We start from the raw sequence: 21,422 nt of genomic DNA, 5'->3' as shown, positions 1-21,422 counted from the left end.
ATGTGTTCTGAAGCAGTAATTGTAAGAGCTGTCTGTTACTGGGAGAAGCAGACAAATGGATCACAACAGAGAAGCCAGAAATAGAAACTAATGTATGGGAGAGGTTATTAGTATCAGTAACAATCATGAAAAAAAAACACATGGAAGGATAGAATTAAAAAATTAAATTCAATAAAATTTTGGGAAAATTAGATAACCCCAGAGAGGAAAATGGGTTTAGACTCATGCCTTAGATCATGTGCAATACTAGAATGTAAATCAATGAGCTAAATATTTTAGAATCCAGAAAAAAATTGAACGATAGATTTGTCTTAATTATGGAGAGAGAAAAAAATTATCAAATGGAAGAAATTGTGAGAGAAAATACTGACATTTTAGTTATACAAAGAAATGATATTTTTATAATCAAAAGCAATCTCTTAAAAAGAAAAAAGGGGAAAACATTGAGAAAAACATTGCAAATATATCAGATAAATGTTGGACATAGAGAATTTATAAGGAATGACTATCCTTCAGAATAACACATACTCTCTTAGAGAGGAAGTCAAAGGATTTGAACAATTTTTGAAGGAGGAATTTTTTGGAGGGGTGAGGGGGAGTTCAGACTTGAGATTTCACCAAGTGTACAACTCCTGGTTTGGAAACTATCTCTGTGTATTCTTGCCTGTAACTTAAGTGTGGTACTAAGTTGCCTGACTCTTACTGCAGTTGTATCTTCCCTGATAACATAGTTCATAGGTTCATAGCTATCAAGTTCAAACCCACCATTTTACAGAAGAGGAAACTAAAAGAAAGGGAGGCTAAGTGACTTGTCCAGGATTATATAACTAATAAATGTCTAAGGCAGGATTTGAACTGGTGCTCCAAGTCCAGTCCTTTATCTACCATACCACCTAGATATGGTGTTAGTTTGTGTCAAAAGAAGGATGTGAACTCATGTCTTCCTGATTCTAAAGTTGGTCCTCTAACCACTAAGCCACAATGTGCTTATTAGTATAGTACTATAGCCATGTGAAAAGCTATTCAGATTTTCTAACCATTAGAGAGAAACATAAATCAAGATCACTGAACACCATATTATAATAGTCAAATTGACATAAAATAGTAAAAAAAAAATCAGCATTGGCAGGGTTGCGAAGATAGGAACACTGAGACTTTGGATTAAAGTAAACTTTTTGGAGCAGAAATTACCAAAATAATCATACCCTTTGACCCAGTAATTCTATTGTTAGGGCTGGGACCTAAAGATGTTACCATAAAGAAAAAAAGGATGTATCTGTTAAAAAAATATTAGCTGCTTTCTTTGTAATAGTGCAAGACTGGAAACAACAAATGTCCAACATTGTGGAATGGCTGATTAAATAATGGGGTCATTACCATAGAAAGGCAGACCTGAATCATACAAAGAAATCTGGAAAGATGAAGTGATGCAACATAAGATTGACAGAATAAGCACAGAATATACATTGACTTTAACTATATATATTTCTTATAAAGAAACAAAACAATGGCTTTAAGTACACAGATGGTTTCTGAAAGGGGACACAGAACAAATGTAACTAGTTTTGTTTTTATTTTGATAAATGTTATGTTACTTTGAGTATTACTGCACTATGAGAAATGATGGGGGTCAGCTAGGTGGTGTAGTGGATAGAGCACCAGCCCTGGAATCAGGAGCACCCGAGTTCAAATCATGCTTCAGACACTTGACACTTAACTAGCTGTGTGACCCTGGGTAAGTCACTTAACCCTGTTGTCTAGCTAAAAGAAAAGAAAAAAAGAGAAATAATGAATATGAAGAATTGAAGAAAACTTGGTAAACCTTTTATAAACTGCAGAATGAAGCAAGCAGAACCAGGAAAATAACGTACATGATGACTACAATATTATAAATAGGAAAAACACTAAATGAAGCCAAATACTATGCAATTTATAAAAACCAAGCTTGGCTTCACAGAGGGGAAAATGAATGCCTCTTCTTTCATTCAAGAGGTCTTGGCAGGTGGGGATGGAGAGAGAAAACTATGGTTATGAAATGTTGTATATCCTGTTAGAAGCAGTCAATGTGTTGGTCAGTTTTGCTGAATTCTTTTCTCTTTTTTCCCCTTTTTTTGTAATCTTCCTTACAAGAAAAGCCACTAGGAGTTGGGCGAGGGGCAGGAGGAGAGCAACATATTTACAAATTAATGTGTTACCAAAAAAAGGCATCACTAAAATGAAATAAAATGTATGTTTCACACAAACTGAGGTGAAATATAATGGCCAATGCTGATTCCAGAAAAATGAGATTAAAATACATTTTGTTCTTTGTTCAATTAAACATTCATTCAGCTAGCATTTATTGTCCATTTTGTGCCAGGCACTCTGTTTTTTTTTCTTTTTTAGGCAATTGGGGCTAAGTGACTTGCCCAGGGTCACACAGCTAGTAAGTGTCAAGTCTTTGGTCTGAGGTCACATTTGAACTCAGGTCCTCCTGACTTCAGGGCCAGTGCTCCATCCACTGTGCCACCTAGCTGCCCCCCAGGCACTCTATTAACTCGTGTTAACAAATAGTTAAATTAAGAACAGAAAGTTGAATGAACTGTCAATAACAATCACAATTAATTTTAGTTACAAATAGTAACAATCACAGTTAGTTTTGCTTGACTTTTTAAATGGGGATATTATAGGGGTTGTTTATTGGGAAGTGATTGATATGTAAAACCCAAAAGTATCAATAAAATGTATTTTAAAAACTTCCTCATTTATGGCTGGAGGCATCCTGGAAGCCCCTGAGCTGGTCCTCAAGAATGGTCCAGAGTGCTAAGTGATAGCACCTGACTCAAGTTTTCTCTGATTGTTTTTCAGTGAAACAGTCAAAGAGGTTTCTAACTCTGTGCTCATGCTCAAGAAGAAGATGAAGTTCTGAAGCATGGCTAATTTCTGAAGGGTTGTTTTGGAGTTTGAAAGGCTAATATTTCCAGTGAAAAAATAATCAGCAGACCATGAAGAATCGAATGATCCTATGGAGTTTTCAAAGAACTGAATGCTGACTTCTCAACAAATGAACACTTGTCAAATAATTCACTGTTGCTGGCTTGTAGGAAATACCTACACATTCAAGCAGAATAAAGTTGGATTCTCTGTTCCTGTTGGCTCCAATTAATTAAAACTTGATGCAAATATAACTACTGTTGAAATTTTAGAAGTGTATTAGAAACCTGTCAGATTTGTCTCATATGTTATATGCTACCTCTTCACAAAGCAATCAATTGTTTATTAAGCTCTTGCCATGTACCAATAGTCCTTGCTCTCAAGGAGCTTATATTCTAATCAGGGAGACAACATATACATGTATATATGTATTTGCAGTATACACACACACACACACACACACACACACACACACACATTTTAGGTACATACAGTAGATAGAAGGTAGCTTTAGAAGGGAAAGCACCAAGAGTAGGGATGTCTGGGAAAAACTCCTATTGGAAGGATTCTTGACCTAAGTCTTTAAGGAAGCTAGATAACCCCCACCCAGTTGTTCTTTGATTTATATTTCGTGTGAATTCTCTGTATACATGTTATTTCCTTCCAGTAGAATGTAAGACCCTTGAGGGCACTCATTTTTATTTTCATTTTATTTTTATCTTTGTATCCCTATTGCTTGCCACATGCCTGGCACATAGCAGGTGCTCTGTAAATGCTTTTTGCTTATTTATTTGCATGCCTTGGTCAGATTATATTTGGGGTAAGGTCCAGATTTCAGAAAAGACACTGCCAAGTTGGCTCATGTACAAAGGAAAGCAACTAAGATGGTGAAAAAATTCAAAACAATATCAAAGGAGGATTCATTAAAGGAATCGGGGATATTCAGTTGGGAAGTGACAACACTTAGTGGGGTGTGAGGGTTGTCTTCAAGTATTTGAAGGATTTTTATAAGAAGAATTTTTATGCTTTTTCACTTGGCTCAAGAGGAAAGAAGCAATTGCTGGAAGATGAAGAAAAACAGATGACTTTCTAACAACTAGAGCCGTGCCAAATTGGAATGGGCTGCCTTGAGTGGTAATGTTCTCTTTCATTGGAGGTCTCTTCAAGGGGAGTCTGGACAGCTACATGTTAGGGAGGTTTTCAGGGGGATTCACTGTCAGGCTGGACTAGAAGTCCTCTCATGTGCCTTTTGTTTTTGTTTAGGCAATCGGGTTAAGTGACTTGCCCAAGGTCACACAGCTAGTGTCAATTGTCTGAGGCCGGATTTGAACTCAGGTCCTCCTGACTCCAAGGCCAAAGCTGCATCCACTGCGCCACCTAGCTGCCCTCAAGTGCCTTTTAACACTGATATTGCACTGAATAATAAATTTATAAGAGCTTTCAACTCCTTAGTATCTTAAGCTAATGCTGTATCAACAAGTTTCTCATTAGCTAAGAGTAGTGAAGTACTGTGCTTTCATTTCTTTTTTGTAGTGATTGGGTGTTTTACAAACAGTAACAATAGAAAACCTGCAAGGAAGCAAAGAAAAGCTGGGCAGCTTTGAAAACAATGTCTAGTATTTATTATGTAGGTTTTCTTGACATGGAAATTTATTGTTTTATATTGAATCCTATCTCATGCCCTACTGTGTACATAGCAATGCTTTTTTTTTCTTTTCTCATTTTGTATTTAAGTTTAAAATAACTGATAAAATTTACAAAAAAAGATAAATAGTAACAATGATTTTTTTTTTTGCTTTTAGGCAACTGGGGTTAAGTGACTTGCCCAGGGTCACACAGCTAGTAAGTGTCAAGTGTTTGATCTGAGGCCAGATTTGAACGCAAGTCCTCCTGACTTCAGGCCAGTGCTCTATCCACTGTGCCACCTAGCTGCCCCCAATGAATTTTTTTTCTTAAGATATCAGAAAGTAGTTTTACTATGTAGTAAGCAAAGAAATATATGTCAGGGCCAAATTCATCTTCCACATTCAGCAGACTTAAAGCAAATGATAAACTAAGCAGTGAAAATAAAATTTTAGTGCTAGAAAAAACCCCAAGGACTGTCTAGTCCAGGTCTGCACGACCTGCAGCAGCAGGTGACTTACAGCCCTTGGGCCACTTGCAGCAAGCCAAAGGATTTCAGGCTGTGAAAAAATGTTGAGGAAAACATCCTTTGTGTATGGAGGAAATCCTTTGACTTGCTCTGAGCGGCCTGCAGGCTGCAGATTGTGCAGCCTCATCTAGTCCAATCTCATTTTGTAGCTAAGAGGACCGAGGGATTAGACTTGCCCCTGGCCATTCACTGCCCAGGCTGGAACTAGAACCCAAGTTTCTTGATTCTCAGGCTAGTGTTCATTCTAATAGCACAATGGGATTCCACAGACTATGAAAAATATTTTCTACTGCAGCAACACACACACACAAATGCACATATATGAATTCATTTTGCTTTAGAAAAGTGTTAAATGATCCAGAAAAAAATCAATTTAGCACCAAATTAATCTAAGAATGTGATAATGTAACAAAATTAATTCACAACTTTAATGGGAAGCTATATATGTTATGACAATTGTCATTTATTTTTACAATATTTTCCAGAGCACTTATTCCTATTGTTTCTAGATCATAAACTGCTTGAAGGCAGTAATTGGTGTCATCTATTTCTTCTGCATCCTCCACAGCACCAACACTACCCTATTGATGCACAAAGCAGGCTTTCCATAAAATACCTACTGATTTAAATCTCAATGAAATAACTTCATTAGGTGCATTCATGCATGTGAGGGCATGCACATGTGTATGTGTGTGTGCGTGATGTTCTGAAAAGCTGTTTTCAGCTTGACATACCTGCCACCGAGTGACATACAAAATGGCCTCCTCTTGGATGTTCGTTGAACTATGGTGATTAAATGTATGCCAGTTGAAGGCTCTGAATGCAGTACAGCTAGAAAGTGCTCTGTAACTGAAACCCTAGGATGACAAAGCAAGAAAAGACCACCATCTTGTGAGTAGGGCAGTAAACTGGTTTCCTATGTAAATTAATTTGCTATCAAGGTAAATGAATTATGTGACCTTACCCCACAGATGCCTGGAAAGTCTCCCCTCCCTAGTTTTCTTTGCCTAATAATAATAATAATAATAATAATAATAATAATAATAATAAAAACAGCAAAATGGTAACAATAGGCATTAGTCTTTTAAATTTGGGAAGTGTTGTACATTTATTGTTTCATTTGAGCCTCTCAATAGCCCTGTCAATTAAGTACTTATTGAAACCTTTAAAACCCAACTCAAAAGCTACTTCATCCATGAAACCTCCCCTTGTTCTCCCCAGTTAGTAACTTTCTGGTAGTACTTTTCCAGGAGAATACAAATTCCACAGTGGGAGATGGGAGATGTGTGACAGTAATGATGATAATGGCTTTATGGTGCTTTATTTCATTTGATCCTCACAACAACCCTGTGAAGTACATTCCATTATTATATCCATTTTACAGATAAGAAAATCAAGGCTAAGGAGGGGTTAAATGACTTGCCTGTGATTCTTTAAAGCCCAACTCAAAAGACACATCCTCCACGAAGCCTTCCCATGTTAGTAACTTCCCAGTGGTACTTTTCCAGTAGAATACAAGTTAGCAAGTCTCTGAGGCACGATTCAAACTCAGATGTTCCTAAGCCCAGGTTCAGCACGCTATCCGTTGTGCCACCTAGCAGGTCAAATCTTTTATTTCTTCTGTAGGGAAGGGACTGCAAGGGAGCAAACAGTGAATGTTGCTTTATCCTGCAGTGTGGGGATTGAGATTGGCTGCAGGTTTTATGACTGCTATTGCTAAACTGCTACATTTTCTAGGGAATGGGAAACATGAATGTTTAACAATTGACTCTCTGGTGGGGAAATGTTACTTGACACTTTTACATTTATGTTTAATATGCATTATAAACATTTTACCAATGACTTTTTTAAAGACTAGACAAACAACAAAACAATACCTCAAGCCCCGACTTGTAGCATTTGCTTATTTCTCAGGTGTAAATGCTCACACTGAAAATTTAATATTCAGCTCTCATGAGGAAATAAGACCTGCCTCCAGCACGCCCCCTGCTACATCCCTCCCATTGCCTTAATGAGAACATTACAAATACATCTACATCTACCTATCTATCTATCCATCTATGTATAAAGGCAATTTGAAGGGAGGTGAAGTGTCAGCAAGTAAAAGCTTTGGAGGAATCTTATACTACAGAATCACATGTACCAAAAAAAGAAAAAGTAAATTATCAGATCTCCATCAAATTATTGAGCCTCCTTCGGTTTCTAATTTCAGTTCTGTAAAACTTAAAAAATACAAGGAACTGGGCTTATGAGTGCTTGCTAGGAATATTATTCATTCATATATCTGATCTAACACCTAGGGAGTACTCTTATGCCAAAACACAGCTGCCTATCTTCAACCACAGAGACTGGCTCACCAGGCCACTGGAGAGGTGTAATGGTTTGGGAACGCACCATCTCAAAGCTTTTCCGCTGGCTTCATAATAGGCTGTGTGGGCTCTTTGTCGCTCTTTGCAGCACCAATTCTTTGGCAGGACAAAGTGGCAGCACCATTAAAATTTAATCACCCAAAAATACATTATAATATACTAGGATTTTAAAAGAAGTCATTGTAATTTCAGTAATAACAGATCATATTCACAAGTGGGCATTGTGAAAATACAAAAGGAATCAGGGAGGGAATTGTGGGAAGATGGTGGGATAAGTCAGGAAACTACATGGTTCTCCCAAATTCTCATACAAATAACTTTAAAAAGGGGGGGGCAGCTAGGTGGCATAGTGGATAGAGCTCTGGCCTTGGAGTCAGGAGGACGTGAGTTCAAATCCAGTCTCAGGCACATGACACTTACTAGCTGTGTGATCCTGGGCAATTCACTTAACCCCAAATGTCTCACCAAAAAAGCAAAACAAAACAAATAACTTAAAATAATGCCTCAAAGTAAATTTTAAAGTGGTAGAAAAAATTAAGTTGGGGTAAAGCCTAAGACAACTGGGAGGAGTTTAGGAAAGATCTGACCTCCCAGGGTGGTGGTCCAGCCTTATTGAAGTACAGATACAGCTGATTCAACAAACAGCAAGCCCTGGGGCAGCTGTATTGGCAGCAGCCTCATCTGCTGGAGCTTTCACTCCATTGATGGTATGGAAGTTGGACAACTGACCAGGGGAAGTTGTAGGGGTCCTCTGCTGGTACTAGATATGGGGCCCAGAAACACTGACCACATGGAGTCCTAGGCTGTGACTGTGGGTGAGGAGGGGCAAGCATAAGCTGATGATTGTAGTGCATAGGGGCTGGACCTTGCTGGCTGTGGTCACTGGCAGGTAAATGGACTCCCTGGTTTCAGTTCTGGGCAGAGGGGCTAGCTGATGCTTGTAGTTGCCTAAGGGGCACCAGGGAGTGGGAGCATTTGTGGTGGCAGTGATGCTGGGGGCTCTGGTCATGGCTCAGGGGCAGAGAGGAGTACCTGAGGTCACTTATAGACCAAGGCATGATCCAGAGGAGCAGTAACCACACCTGGCCTTTAATTATAGAACACTGGAAGAACCAAGAGGTCAGCAGCCCACAGAGAGGATTAGCACAAAAAACCTAAATCCTGAGACATTATCCCCCAAACCCCAGGAGTAGAGCCCAACTCTAACATAAAGTTAACAGACAAGAAATAGTCTGTTAAAAAAAATTGAGTGAAAAACAGAGAAAAAGCCTGGCCATATATAGTTACTATGGTGATAGAGAAGTTCAGGTTTCAAACTCAGAAGAAAACAAAACAGCTTCCTGTAAAGCTTCAAAGAAAAATGTAAAATGGTTACAAGCCCAAAAAGAGTTCTTGGAAGAGCTTAAGAAAGGCTTTAAAAAATAAAATAAGAGATATTGAGGAAAAATTGGGGAAAGAAATGAGTAATGCAAGAAAAGCAAAAAATATTATGAAAAGAAAGTCAACCAATTGGGGGGAAAAAGACCCAAAAACTTAGCAAAGAAAATAACTCATTAAAACTTAGAATTGGGCAAGGGGAAGCTAACGACTTCATTAAGATATCACGAAATAATACAACAAAATCAAAAGAAAGAAAAAAATAGAAGATAATGTGACACATCTCATTAGAAAAACAACTGACCTGGAAAACACATTGAGGAGAAATAATACAAGAATTGTTGGACTACGGGAAAGTTATGCTCAGAAAAAGAGTGTAGACACTATACTTCAAGAAATTACTAAAAAAAAAAAGAAATTGCCCTGAAGTTCCAGAATTAGAGGGTAAAACAGAAATTAAAACAATCCACTGATCACCACCTGAAAGAGATCCCAAAATGAAAACTCACAGGAACATTATATCTAAGTTTCAAAACTTTCAGGTCAAGGAGGGAATATTATAAGCAATTAGGAAGGAACATTTCAAATATTGTGGAACTACAGGCAAGATAACACAAGATTTAGCAGCTTCTACAGTAAAAGACTGAAAGGGGCAGCTAGGTGGTGCAGTGGCTAAGGGACTGCCTATACAGTCATGAGGACCTGAGTTCAAATCCAGCCTCAGATACACTTACTAACTGTGTGATCCTGGGTAAGTCACTTAACCCTGATTACCTCATTAAAAAAAAAAAGACTGAAGGGTCTGGAATAAAATATTTTGAAGAGCAAAGAAGTTGGGTTTGCAACCAAGAGCAACTTACCCAGCAAAGCTGAGTGTAGTACTGCAGGGGAAAAAAATAGATATTTAATGAACTAAAGGACTTTCAGGTATTCTTGAAGAAAAGAACAGAACTGAATGGAAAATTTGACTTACAAGAACAGGAGAAACATAAAAAAGTAAACATGAAAGACTAATTATAAGGGCTTTAATAAAATTAAACAGTTTACTTCTTATATGGGAAAATGATATTTGTAACTATTAAGAGTGTTATCATTACTAGGGTAGTTAGAAAGAATATACACAGATAGAAGGCTTGAGGTTGAGTTGAATACGATGAGATGATTCTAAAAAATGAAATTAGATAGGGAGAAGTAAAAGGGGGAAAACCATCTCATACAAAAGAGGCATGAGTGAAAGAACTGTTAGGAAGGAACTGTTAGGAAATGGTGGAGGGCGGGTAGTGTAAGAACCTTATTCTCATTAGAACTTGGTTAAAGAAGGAATAATACGTACATTTAGTAGGGTTTAAAGTTTTCTTAATTCACAAAGAAATAGGAAAGTAAGAAGACAAGATAAGGGAGGAAATCTTAGAAGGGTACGAAGATTAAGAAATAGGAGGGAAAGGAATAGGATGAGGGAGGGACTTTTAGAAGGGTGTGTGAATTAGGAAGGCAGTGGTTGGAAGTAAATTAGATTTCTGAGGAGGGATAGGGTGAGAGAGAGAGAGAGAGAGAGGAGAGAGAGAGAGGAGAGAGAGAGAGAGAGAGGGAGGGAGAGAGAGAAGGATAAACAGTGAGGAAAAAATAGAATGGAAGGAAATACATAACTAGTAATTGTAACTTCGAATGTGAATGGGGTGAACTCACCCATAAAATGGAAACAAATAACAGAATGGATCAAAACCCAGAGCCTGACAATATGTTGTTTACAAGAAACATGTTTAAAAAATTAGAGACACAGAATAAAAATAAAGGGCTAGAGTAGAATTTATTATGCTTCAGTTAATTTAAAAAAAAGAGAGCAATAGATTTGATTAAAAGAGATAAACAGGGAAACTACATTATGAAACTACATTAAGGTACCTTAGATAGTGAAGAAATGTCAGTACTAAACATAGATGCATCAAATGCTATAGCATCCAAATTTTTAAAGGAAAAGCTAAATGAATTACAGATGGAAATATATAGCAAAACTATAATGAGGGCAGGGACTAGACAAATCTAACCAAAAAATAAATGAGAAAGAAGCAAGGAGATAAATAGAATCCTAGATAAGTTAGATATGATAGATATCTGGAGAGAATTGAATGGGGCTACAAAGGAACATACCACTTTCTCATTGGTACATGGCGCCTTTACCAACATTGACTATATATTAGGCCATAAAAACTTTATAGTTAAATGCAGAAAAACAGAAATATCAATGTATCCTTTTCAGATCATAATTCAATAAAAATTACATTTAATAAAGGACCATGGAAGCACAGATTAAAAATTAATTGGAGACTAAATAATCTAATCTTAAAGAATGAGTGGGTTAAAGAATGTAATAGAAACAATAAATAATTGTATTAAAGAGAATGATAATAATGAGACAATATATCAGAACTTATGGGATGCAGCAAAAGCAGTATTCAGGGGAAAATTTATATTTCTAAATGCCTATATCAATAAAATAGAGAAAGAGCAGATCACTGAATTGAGTATGTAATTGAAAAACTCCAGTACAGTGCCTTGCACACAGTATGTGCTTAATAAATATTTATTGAATTGAACTGGGTAATTTTAATGACCCATAAACAAATTTAAATGCATGGAAGGGCAGAGGAAGGAATATTTATAGAGCACCTACTACGTGCCAGACGCTGCTAAGCGCTTTACAAATATGGTCTCATTTGATCCTTACATCAACTCTGTGGAGGACTCACTATTTTTCCTAAAGCCATTTGGTAACATCGAATATCACCTTCTAACAACTATTCTGTAATCACGGATTTTTCTATACTCTTCTGGGTTTTCTGAAAACAGGGCGCACATGCATTTATTTTTTTCTTTTTCGAATAGAAAATAACTTCTCTTCAGTGACAGTAACCAAGCTATCGAACTGAGACTGAAACTGTTCAAATGAAAACAAAATAAGATTAGAAAATACATGGAAATTGGGCAGGCAGTCTTGTCTCATCTATCCTATTGCTCATATCACCTTTTTTTTTATATCGCCATCCTCATCACTTATTTTTAAAATGAACTGCTTTGGAGCACTTCTCCTGTAAAAGCTCACTTGTCCTGGGTAAGCACATGCTTTGGACAGAAGCACACTGTGTCCCTGAGTGACCTTAACTTAAATTTTCTCTGACAAAGGTAGTGTTATGAAATGTGGACTTTTGACAGCCTGCCAATGACCCACCTTTCCTGGTTTCACCTGCAGATGGGAAAAGCAATGCTCTAAGCTTCTGGGGCATAAGAATGGAACTGCATCCCAACTCCACCTGCTCCATTGTGGTGAGCCCTGGGGACAAGTTTTTACCCCAATATACTAATGCTTCTCTTTTTAAAATCTGAAATGTTTGGTATGGCTAAATGTGATGATAAGAAGATGAACAAAATTTAGCCTGGAAGCAACAGATAATATATTTTAAAGTGATCCAAATGGATCACAATGAACTATCAGAATATTGGAAAGGGAAGTGGGCCAGTTATGTAGCAAGAGCAAGAGGTTACAGATGGGCAGCCTGAGGCCTGCACTGGTCCCTATGAAAAGTTTTTGAAAAAAGGGGAGGGGGCAGCTAGGTGGAGCAGTGAATAGAGCTCTGGCCTTGGAGTGAGAAGGACCTGAGTTCAAATGTGGCCTCAGACACTTGACACTTACTAGCTGTGTGACCCTGGGCAAGTCACTTAACCCTGATTGCCTCACCAAAAAGCAAAAACAAAAAAAAGACTGAGAAGGAAGATCTCAAGGGATAACACAGACAAGAATCACAGAAGATGAGAGACATGCATGGATCTTGCCTCTCCTAGATCCCAGACAAGTCACTTAAACTTATTGGACCTCAGTTTACTTACTTGTAAAATGGGAGGAGAGAGGTCTCTAATGTCTCTTACAGCTCTAGCTCTGTGTTTTATGATTGAGATGAGAAGCAAGGGAGGGAAATGTTTATATCAATGAAAATCAAGATCTAGTGAGGGATTTTATTGCCTAAATGGTGTGAATTTTACTCTTTCCATATTTCCCAGTTTTATGTCACTGGAAATAAAGAACTGGCATGCTTCATCTTTTTCTCTATTCTTAGGTATTTATTTACAATCTCAGAAAGCCATTTCTACTTCTTTCTCAGCTTTTCTCCAACAGGATTTACAACTGAAATGCAAGATTGAAGGGTGAAGAGGAATTGGGTTTGAATTCTGCCTCTTCTATTTCCTAGGTGTGTGACAATGAGCAAGTCATTCAGTCTCTCTCAGCCTGAGTTTGTCCCTTTTATTGCAGCACTAAGACCTGTAGTACTTACCTCAAAGGCTTGTCATGAGGCTCATGTGAAAGAATATATGCACAATACTTTGCAAACTTTGAAGCCCTAGGTGAATGTTGGTTGTAATTATTTGTTGCTGTTATTGTTTTATGAGAGGCAGCATGGAATAGTGGTTAGAGAGCCAGTCTCAGAGTCAGAAAGACCTAGGTTCAAATCCTGCTCCTGATATACACAGGCCAGGGGACCCTGGGCAAGTTACATATTGGTGCCCCCAGCAACTCTCTGAGACTGTAGGCTGCAGAAAAATTATTGATCTGCATTGGAGGGCATTTTCTCACTGGTAGTGCCCACCACCAGTGAAATTGTAGAATTAGACTGATCTATCAATCTCTATGTAAAAGTTTACAAAGTTAAACTGTAGCCCCAAAAGGAGAAAGTCCAAGGTCATACAAGAAGTAAGTGTCCAAGTTCTTACGGCCATTGAAGATTAGCTTCAACATTTCTCTAGTCTGCAAGTGGCCCATGCTCAAATGAAAGATACAGATATAATAATAAAAGATGCAGCAAGGTAAAGCAGTGGATAAAGAGCTGGGCCTAGGGTCAGGAAGACTTCTCTTCCTGAGTTTGAATCTGGCCTCAGATACTTACTTAACTGTGTGACCCTGGGCAATAGCAAACCACTCCAGTATCTCTGCCAAGAAAACTCCAAATGTTGTTTTCACAAAAAGTTGGACATGACTAAAAATTGGCTGAATGACAAAAATAATAATAGCTTGTATTTATGTAGTGTCTTGTGATTTAGATAGCACTTTCCACAGAACCCTGAGACTCAAAGAAGGTACTATGGTGATAAAGCTAGTAGGTGTTAGACCTAGGGCTCAAACTCAGGTCTTTGGATTCCCAAGAATTCAATTCAAAGCAGTTATTAACAACCCACTAAGTGTAAAGCTCTGTACTACACTGGGGATTCAAATAAAAAAAATTTTAAAAAGTACCTATACTCAAGGAGCTTATATTCTATGAAAACGTGTAATCATGTACATGACCATTTCTACCTTCATTTTGCCCTGAGCCAGAGCTATGTGATGTCTGGTGGTTTCAGTCATATCTGACCCTATTTGGGATTTTCTTGGCAAAGATATTGGGGTGGTTTGCCATTTCTTTCTCCACATATTTTACAAATGAGGAAGCTGAGGAAAACAGGGTTAAGTGACTTGCACCGGGTCACACACAACTAGTAAGTGTTTGAGGCCAGCTTTAAACTCAGGTCTTCCTGACTCCAGGCCCAAGACTCTATCCACTACACCACCTAGCTGTCCCATGAGGTACATATACAATTAGGAAATACGAGAGCAGAACAGGCTGATATAACAAACTAGTCTAACATTGACTGTTGAGAGAAGGCCCTCTCTTTCCATCACTCTATGAGATGCTTTATCTATGTGAACTTGATCTCTAGCCAATGGGCTGGAGAACAGGGTTCATTGATATTTTTCTGAGTATATTATAGACAACTAGGGTTTGAGATTTATCTCTATTAAATTTCACCATTTAGTCAGGAAGAACTGGGTTCAAATCCCACTTTGCCACTGTGTGATCTTGTGCAAATCACTTGATCTCAGCACTCTAGGCAAACTGTCTAAGATTAGAAGTTGCCAAGCAGTGGGATGGTGACATTAGTTGAGGAAGTTCTTTGCTGAGAGCTTCCTACACTAATGAAATCACAGGTTCCCTCCTGAAAAGGTTACATTCAGGGTCATCCGAAAGAATTTTATAGTAATAGGGCCCCAGGAATGGTTAATGAGACAGCTGGACTGAGCTGGCTAGCAGTAGTGGCTAGAGTGTGGATCCTGGAATAAGGAAGATCTGAGTTCAAATCCAGCCTCAGACACTTACTAGCTGTGTGACCCTGGGCAAGTCACTTAACATTGTTTGCCTGAGTTCCTCATCAGCAAAAAGAGCTAGAGAAGGAAATGGCAAATCATTCCAGTACCTTTGCCAAGAAAACCCCAAATGGGGTCATGGAGAGTCAGACATGACTGAATACCAACAACAAAAGGAATAGTTATGGAAAACATATAAAACTGTAAATAACTAGATGTATTGGGGGGAGGTCTTTGGGGGATGGTGGGTGATTCTTGAAGAGCCATAGTGGGATTATGGTCCTGATTAGATGGAATAGAAACAATAACACACTCTACTCCAGACACCAAATTCAAAAGGCAAATGACAAATGAGCTAAAGTAAATGCCACTTGGAGACATTTCTGTGATTTGTTTACCCACCTGAGCTCTAGTCAATCTCTGAACTTTGCGCACAGCTCCCCTAGGTAGCCTGCACTCTATTATATCAGTTCACTATTCATAACCTCTCTAAAACAATCAAACCATGACAAATAAAAATTTCCCTCATTATGGAAATTTAACCTTTGTGGAAATTCACAAAGCAGTGACCAAGAAAATGAGAAATATTTGTATATTCATTTCCAGCACGGCTACAGCAATTTGAGATCTTAAAACCTTAAATAGCCTGAGTTGGGTAAAGAGAAAAGTTATTTTATCTTGTTATCATCTCAGGGGAGCAGAGAGCATGGACTGGATGTGCCAGCACATGCCCAGGGGAGCCCTGCCAGTGATCCTTGGAGATCTGCCCTGCCTCCCATTCCCCCAAGGATCAAGGGCCATGCTCATGCCAGGGTGTGCTGGCATCTGCTGGCACACTTGGCACTCACTTTATGCTGGCCTCTGCAAATGGTGTAGCTCATACCTGAGTCAGTCTCTTGTAATGAGTTTCCTTCCTAGGGAGGCTTATTAACTCCTTTAGGCCAGCTGGTGATATTTTATGAAATGTTTCAGCATCATTCTTGAAAGTTAACAAGCCTTTCTAAATGTCTTCACCCTGGAGGACCCTAAGGCTCTTCCAATAGGATACACAAGAAATAGAGATGATTCTGGAACAAATTGTGCATGTACTGTGCATATACATATCAATGATTTGACACAAATATATTTGTAACAGATATAAAAATGATTACAAGAAATGGTGGGCTTGGAGTCTGAAGACTGGGTTCAAGTGTTTGCTCCCTTTTTTTACTAGTTGTGGGACCTTGGGCAAGTCCCTTAATTGCCTGGATTCTCAGATCCCTCATCTGTAAAATGGGGATAACAGTATCTCCCCTGCTTGTTGTTGTTCAGGTATGTCCAACTCTTCGTGACCCCGTTTGGGGGTTTTCTTGGCAGAAATATTGGAGTGGTTTGCTGTTTCCTTCTATCTAGAGAGAGATGCATAGAAAGATAGATGATAGCTCATTTTAAAGATGAGGAAACTGAGGCAAACAGGGTTAAGCGACTTGCCCAGGGCCACAGAGCCAGTAAGTGTCTGAGGCCAGATTCGAACTCAGGAAGAAGAATCTTCTTGATTCTGGGTGAGGCATTCTATCCACTGCTCCAGCTCGCTGTCCAATCTACCCTGCCTGCTTCATACTATTCTTGGGGGAATTAAATGAGAGCAATGAAAATAAAAGCAGTCTGGAAACAAAAACACCATCCTCCTAATACCCAGCACTGTATTTCCCACCCTCCTGTCTCTGCACTGATTTCCTCTTCATTTCTCTTTTTCAGAATCCTAGTTGTCTTCAAGGCTCACTTTTTCTTTTTTCTTTTTTGGCTAGGCAATGGGGATTAAGTGACTTACCCGTGGTCACACAGCTAATAAGTGTTATGTGTCTGAGGCCGGACTCAGGTCCTCCTGAGTCCAGGGCCGGTTCTCTATCCACTGCGCCGCCTAGCTGCCCCTCAAGGCTCACTTTAAATACATCTTCTACTAGAAGCCTTCCTTGATCCTCCTCCTTTGCTTCCCCAATCACCTGTATATATTTTTTTACACGTACATGTTGTCTCCTGTGGCTAGACTATGAGCTCCTTGAGGGTAGAGACTGCTTTATCTTTGTATCCCCAGTGACTTGCACATGGTCTGACACAGTCACCACTTAATAAATGCTTGTTGATTAATTAATTGATTTGGGTATTTAGGTTTACATATATTGATACAGTGATTAAAAATAATGAGACTCAATTTAAGTGATTTAACCGTATACTGAAACCTGTCACAGGAGAACACCTATTGATACAAAAGAGGGTAATAGATATGTTTGATGTGTAAGTGCTTGTTGGATTAGATTAAATAGGACAGATAATCTCTGGATAAAAGTTTATTCGGCTATATGAGAACATCTGTAATCCAAGTTTTAAGTAATATATATGTGTGTGTGTGTGTGTGTGTGTGTGTGTGTATATACACATATGTATGTATGTATGTATGACCAATTTCACTACTTGCTGACTGATATAGAAGTTTGATTTGCTTCATTTCTAACCTAGGTTAGTTTACCACTCTTTAGTCATCTTGGGGGCTCGATACTCTCAGGGAGTCATATATTCATACCAGAATTTGTGTGAACATCCAATCATCTTTAGCCCTACTTCAGCTCAGAACTCCCAGACTCAAGCTATCCATCGGCCTCAGCCCCACCAGTAGCAGGGAACATAGGTGTGCACCACATTGCCCAGCTTTGTGATTTTCCCTGGGGTCACATGGCTGACGTGTGTGTCAGCGGTAGAATTTGAACCCAGGTCTTCCTCATAACAAGGCTTGCTCTCTTTCAAATCTGCCATGTAGATCTGAATCCGAACCAGCATAAGCAATAATAGCAGAAGCAACATAATGTACTGGTTCTAGACTATTGTTCATCCTATCTAGCCCACCACAGCTCAGGCAGCTAAAGTATCTTGTGCTTCCTGCTGACACATATGTGCCCTACCCCCACTCTGGCTTTGTACCTCTTTGCTCTTATTGGGGGAGCAATAACCCAATCAATGTCACTTTTGCTATTATAAACGGATTGATGATCTATTGCCCAGTAGCTCCATTAAAAATCCCTCTGGCTGCTGAGATAAAAACTCCTTCTTTGACCACCACCCTGATACATGTTGTATTCCTCTCAGGGTAGGGATTCTTCACTTTGTGCCACAGACTCCTTCGACAGCTGGGGGAAGTCCATGGACCTGTTCTCATGATCATGGTTTTTTTTTCCTTTTTTTGGCAGTTGTGGTTAAGTGACTTGCCCAGGGTCACACAGCTAGTAAGGGTCAAGTGTTTGATCTGAGGCTGGATTTGAATTCAGGTCCTCCTGACTTCAGGGCTGATGCTCTATCCACTGTGCCACCTAGCTACCCCACCATGATCATGTTTTTAAATGCATAAAGTAAAACCCATAAGATTTTAAAGGAAACTAATTATATTAAAATACAATTATCAAAAAATTTTTAAAGTTCATGGACCCCAGGATAAGAATTCTTGCCTTAGGAGAAAGGGGCAGAGACCACCTCTCTTTTATATCCCAATGCCTAGCTGGGTGAATGGCACATGGTAAGCTCTTAATAAAAAGCTTATTTTTAAAAAAATTTTTTATCCCCAGTGCATGCAGCCCTTGGCCATAGTCACATGAATAAAAAAAAAATACTACAGAATCAGAAGACTTGTGTCCTCAGGAATCAGGAAATACTACAAATTAGAGCTTGATTTATTGTTTTGCTGGTTGTCTAGACTTAAGAAAGTGATGGGGGAAATTTAATAATGCAGATTAAACTTAAATTTGCCATGTATATTGTTTTTCAGAGAGCCAGTTAAATATTTACCAGCACACCTCTGCTTTTTATTCACTAATAATAACATTTACATGTGGGAGGCACCATTGAGTAGTGGGAAGAGCACTAAGTTGGGGTTCAGAAATCTGTAAGACTTGAGGTAAGATTTTTCTGGCATTATTTCAATATTTTTATAAAGCAAGCAGTGTTACTGTCTCTGAGTCTAAGTTGCTGTCCATGGTCCCTCCACCTGCTATGGGAAGGCTGTTATCGTAGCATTTATGAAAACCTAAGTTACTTGTGTTGTGCTCACTCTAAAGTTGTGCTATTACAGAAATTCGGAACGCCAATGGTAGTAGGAACTCAAGGTCATCTAGTTAGAGGTAGATGATGGCACAATGGATAGACTGCTGGGGTCCAAGTGAGGAAGACCTAAGTTCAGTCCAGCCTCAAGCACTTGCTAACTCTGTGACCCTGGGCAAGTCATTTAACCTCTGTTTGCCTCAGTTTCCTCAACTATAAAATGGAGATAATAAGAGCACATACCCCACAGAATTTTTGTGAGGACTAAATTAGATAATATTCCAAAAGTGATTAGCTCAGTGTCTGGCATAAAGTGGGTGCTCTGTAGATACTTCTTCCTTTTCCTTCCCTAGTTCGTCTTCACTCAAATCATAGATCCTGCCTGACAAGTGGACATCCAGTCTCCTCTTGAATAATACCTCCAAAACAACAAAAAAATAACAACAACAGAATAATACCTCCAGTGATAGAGAATTCTTTACATATTGAGACAGCCCATTCAAATTCTGGATAAAACATTTTCCCCCAGGTTGAACCGAAAATCTGTTTCTGTAATGTCTATCCATGAATCCTAGCTCTGTCCTTCAAGGTCAAGCAGAACATGCCCAGGCTCTCTCATATAACTCTTCCAGTACACAAAGACTGCAACCATGTTCCCATGATATCTTTTCATCTCAGTTCAAACATCCATATTTTTTATTTATCTATTCATTCATTCTTTTGCTTGTTTATTTATTTATTTTAGGCAGTTGGGGTTAAGTGACTTGCCCAGGGTCACACAGCTAGTAAATGTCAAGTGTTTGGTCTGAGGTTGGATTTGAACTCAGGTCATCCTGACTTCAGGGCCAGTGCTCTATCCACTGCACCACCTAGCTGTCCCTCAGACATCCATATTTTTTAAACCTGTCTTTGTGTAGCATGGTTTTTAAAGTTATCTCAGCATTCTGGTCACCTCCTGTTTGTCTTCTTTTAAGACTGAAATTTTAAAAAAGCTTCTATTAAGCACCTACAGGCTCTGTGCTAGCATTCTACAGATATTATCTCATTTTATCTTCACAACAATCCTTGGAGGTAGGTGCTAATATTATACCCATTTTACAGATGAAGAAACTGAGCCACACAGGTCATAAACATCTGAGACCAGATTTCAGTTTAGGTCAGTGAGCTGTCATGTCCCTTTAAAAATGTAGTGTATAGAACTGAACATAATACTCCAAGTGTGATCTAACCAGGATAGGGCACAGTTGGGCAATGAAGAGGGTCAAATGAGAAAATGTGTATAAGATACTTTACAACCAGCCTTAAACCACTGTATGAATGTCTGGCACTTAGGTTCAAATGGCCACATTCATGAGTACAGGATGGGGGAAGACACAGCTAAAAAAAAAATCAGTTCCTATTATTTAAAGAAAAGTAGAATGATATCATGGTCATAAAAGCTAATGTATTGATAGAAGCACAGCTTTAGATCTGGAAGGGATCTTCCTTAGACATTATCTAGCTCAAACTACTTCCTTCTGCAAATTAGGACACTGAAAGGGGTGAAGTTTGAAATGCCCAAGGTCACAAATATAGTAAATGGTAGCTCCAGGATCCAGAGCAAAGACCATAGGATTTAGAGCTGAAAGTTGCCTTACAGACATCTACACCTTTATTTTAAATATGAGGAGACAGTGACTCTGACTCCAGAAGTTCAATACCTTTTCCACCATGCTTCCTTTCCCCAATGCAAGGCTGTTAAACTCCAGATTGTTAGCTTTAGGAATCCCCCTCCCATTATATTTGCTTTTTTTGGTTGTTATTGAGGAGAGAGGAAAGGGCCCTGGACCTGGGATTTCACTGGTACAGGTAACTCCCAAATGAGGTAACTGCCTCTATGCTTATTGATCAATATCCTCTCAGCAAGTTAAAGGTTTATAGAATTGCCTAGAACACTTAGAGGTTAAGTGAATTGGCCAGAATCCCCCAGCCAGTTGGTCCTTCTCCAGAGGGAGGGCTTGAACTTGTCTTACCAGCTTTGAGGTTGGCTCTCTGTCAGACACACCAATACCAACATTGTCCCACTGGCCCCTCCACTCTGTCCTGCCTCTGTCTGTTTTTGTCAGCCCATCTGTCCCTGTCTACCCTATCCTTCTTCTCTCTGTCTCTCTGTTTCTGTCTCTGTCTCTCTTTCTCAGTTTCATAAATACGTGGTGCTTTAATATAGCTATTTGAATTACATGAACGACTAACATCACTTTTGAACATAGGATATCAATTCCATAGCTATACTAGTTGGATTTAGTTTGAAAGTCCTCTATATTCATCATTCTACTAATAACATTTCCTGACCAGCCCCTTGTCCTTTTATCTCCCCAAAATGCGTTGGACAAACTTT

At 38.9% G+C, this 21,422-nt stretch overlaps 1 protein-coding gene across 1 annotated transcript in view; it reads right to left on the bottom strand.

Annotated features, from left to right (window-relative positions):
- ANKRD34B (ankyrin repeat domain 34B) overlaps nt 1–21,422 on the bottom strand; it is a 40,715-nt gene that overhangs the window by 4,653 nt on the left and 14,640 nt on the right. The window contains 1 exon segment of the mRNA XM_078153149.1: nt 5,800–5,922. Coding sequence (XP_078009275.1) covers nt 5,800–5,816 — 17 coding nt within the window. The 5' untranslated portion in view covers nt 5,817–5,922.

The sequence above is a fragment of the Phascolarctos cinereus genome, unplaced genomic scaffold (genome assembly GCF_003287225.1).
Source record: "Phascolarctos cinereus isolate Bilbo 61053 unplaced genomic scaffold, phaCin_HiC Scaffold_4;HRSCAF=312, whole genome shotgun sequence".
NCBI classification, from domain to species: Eukaryota; Metazoa; Chordata; class Mammalia; order Diprotodontia; family Phascolarctidae; genus Phascolarctos; species Phascolarctos cinereus.
This window is presented reverse-complemented; position numbering and strand designations above follow the sequence as displayed.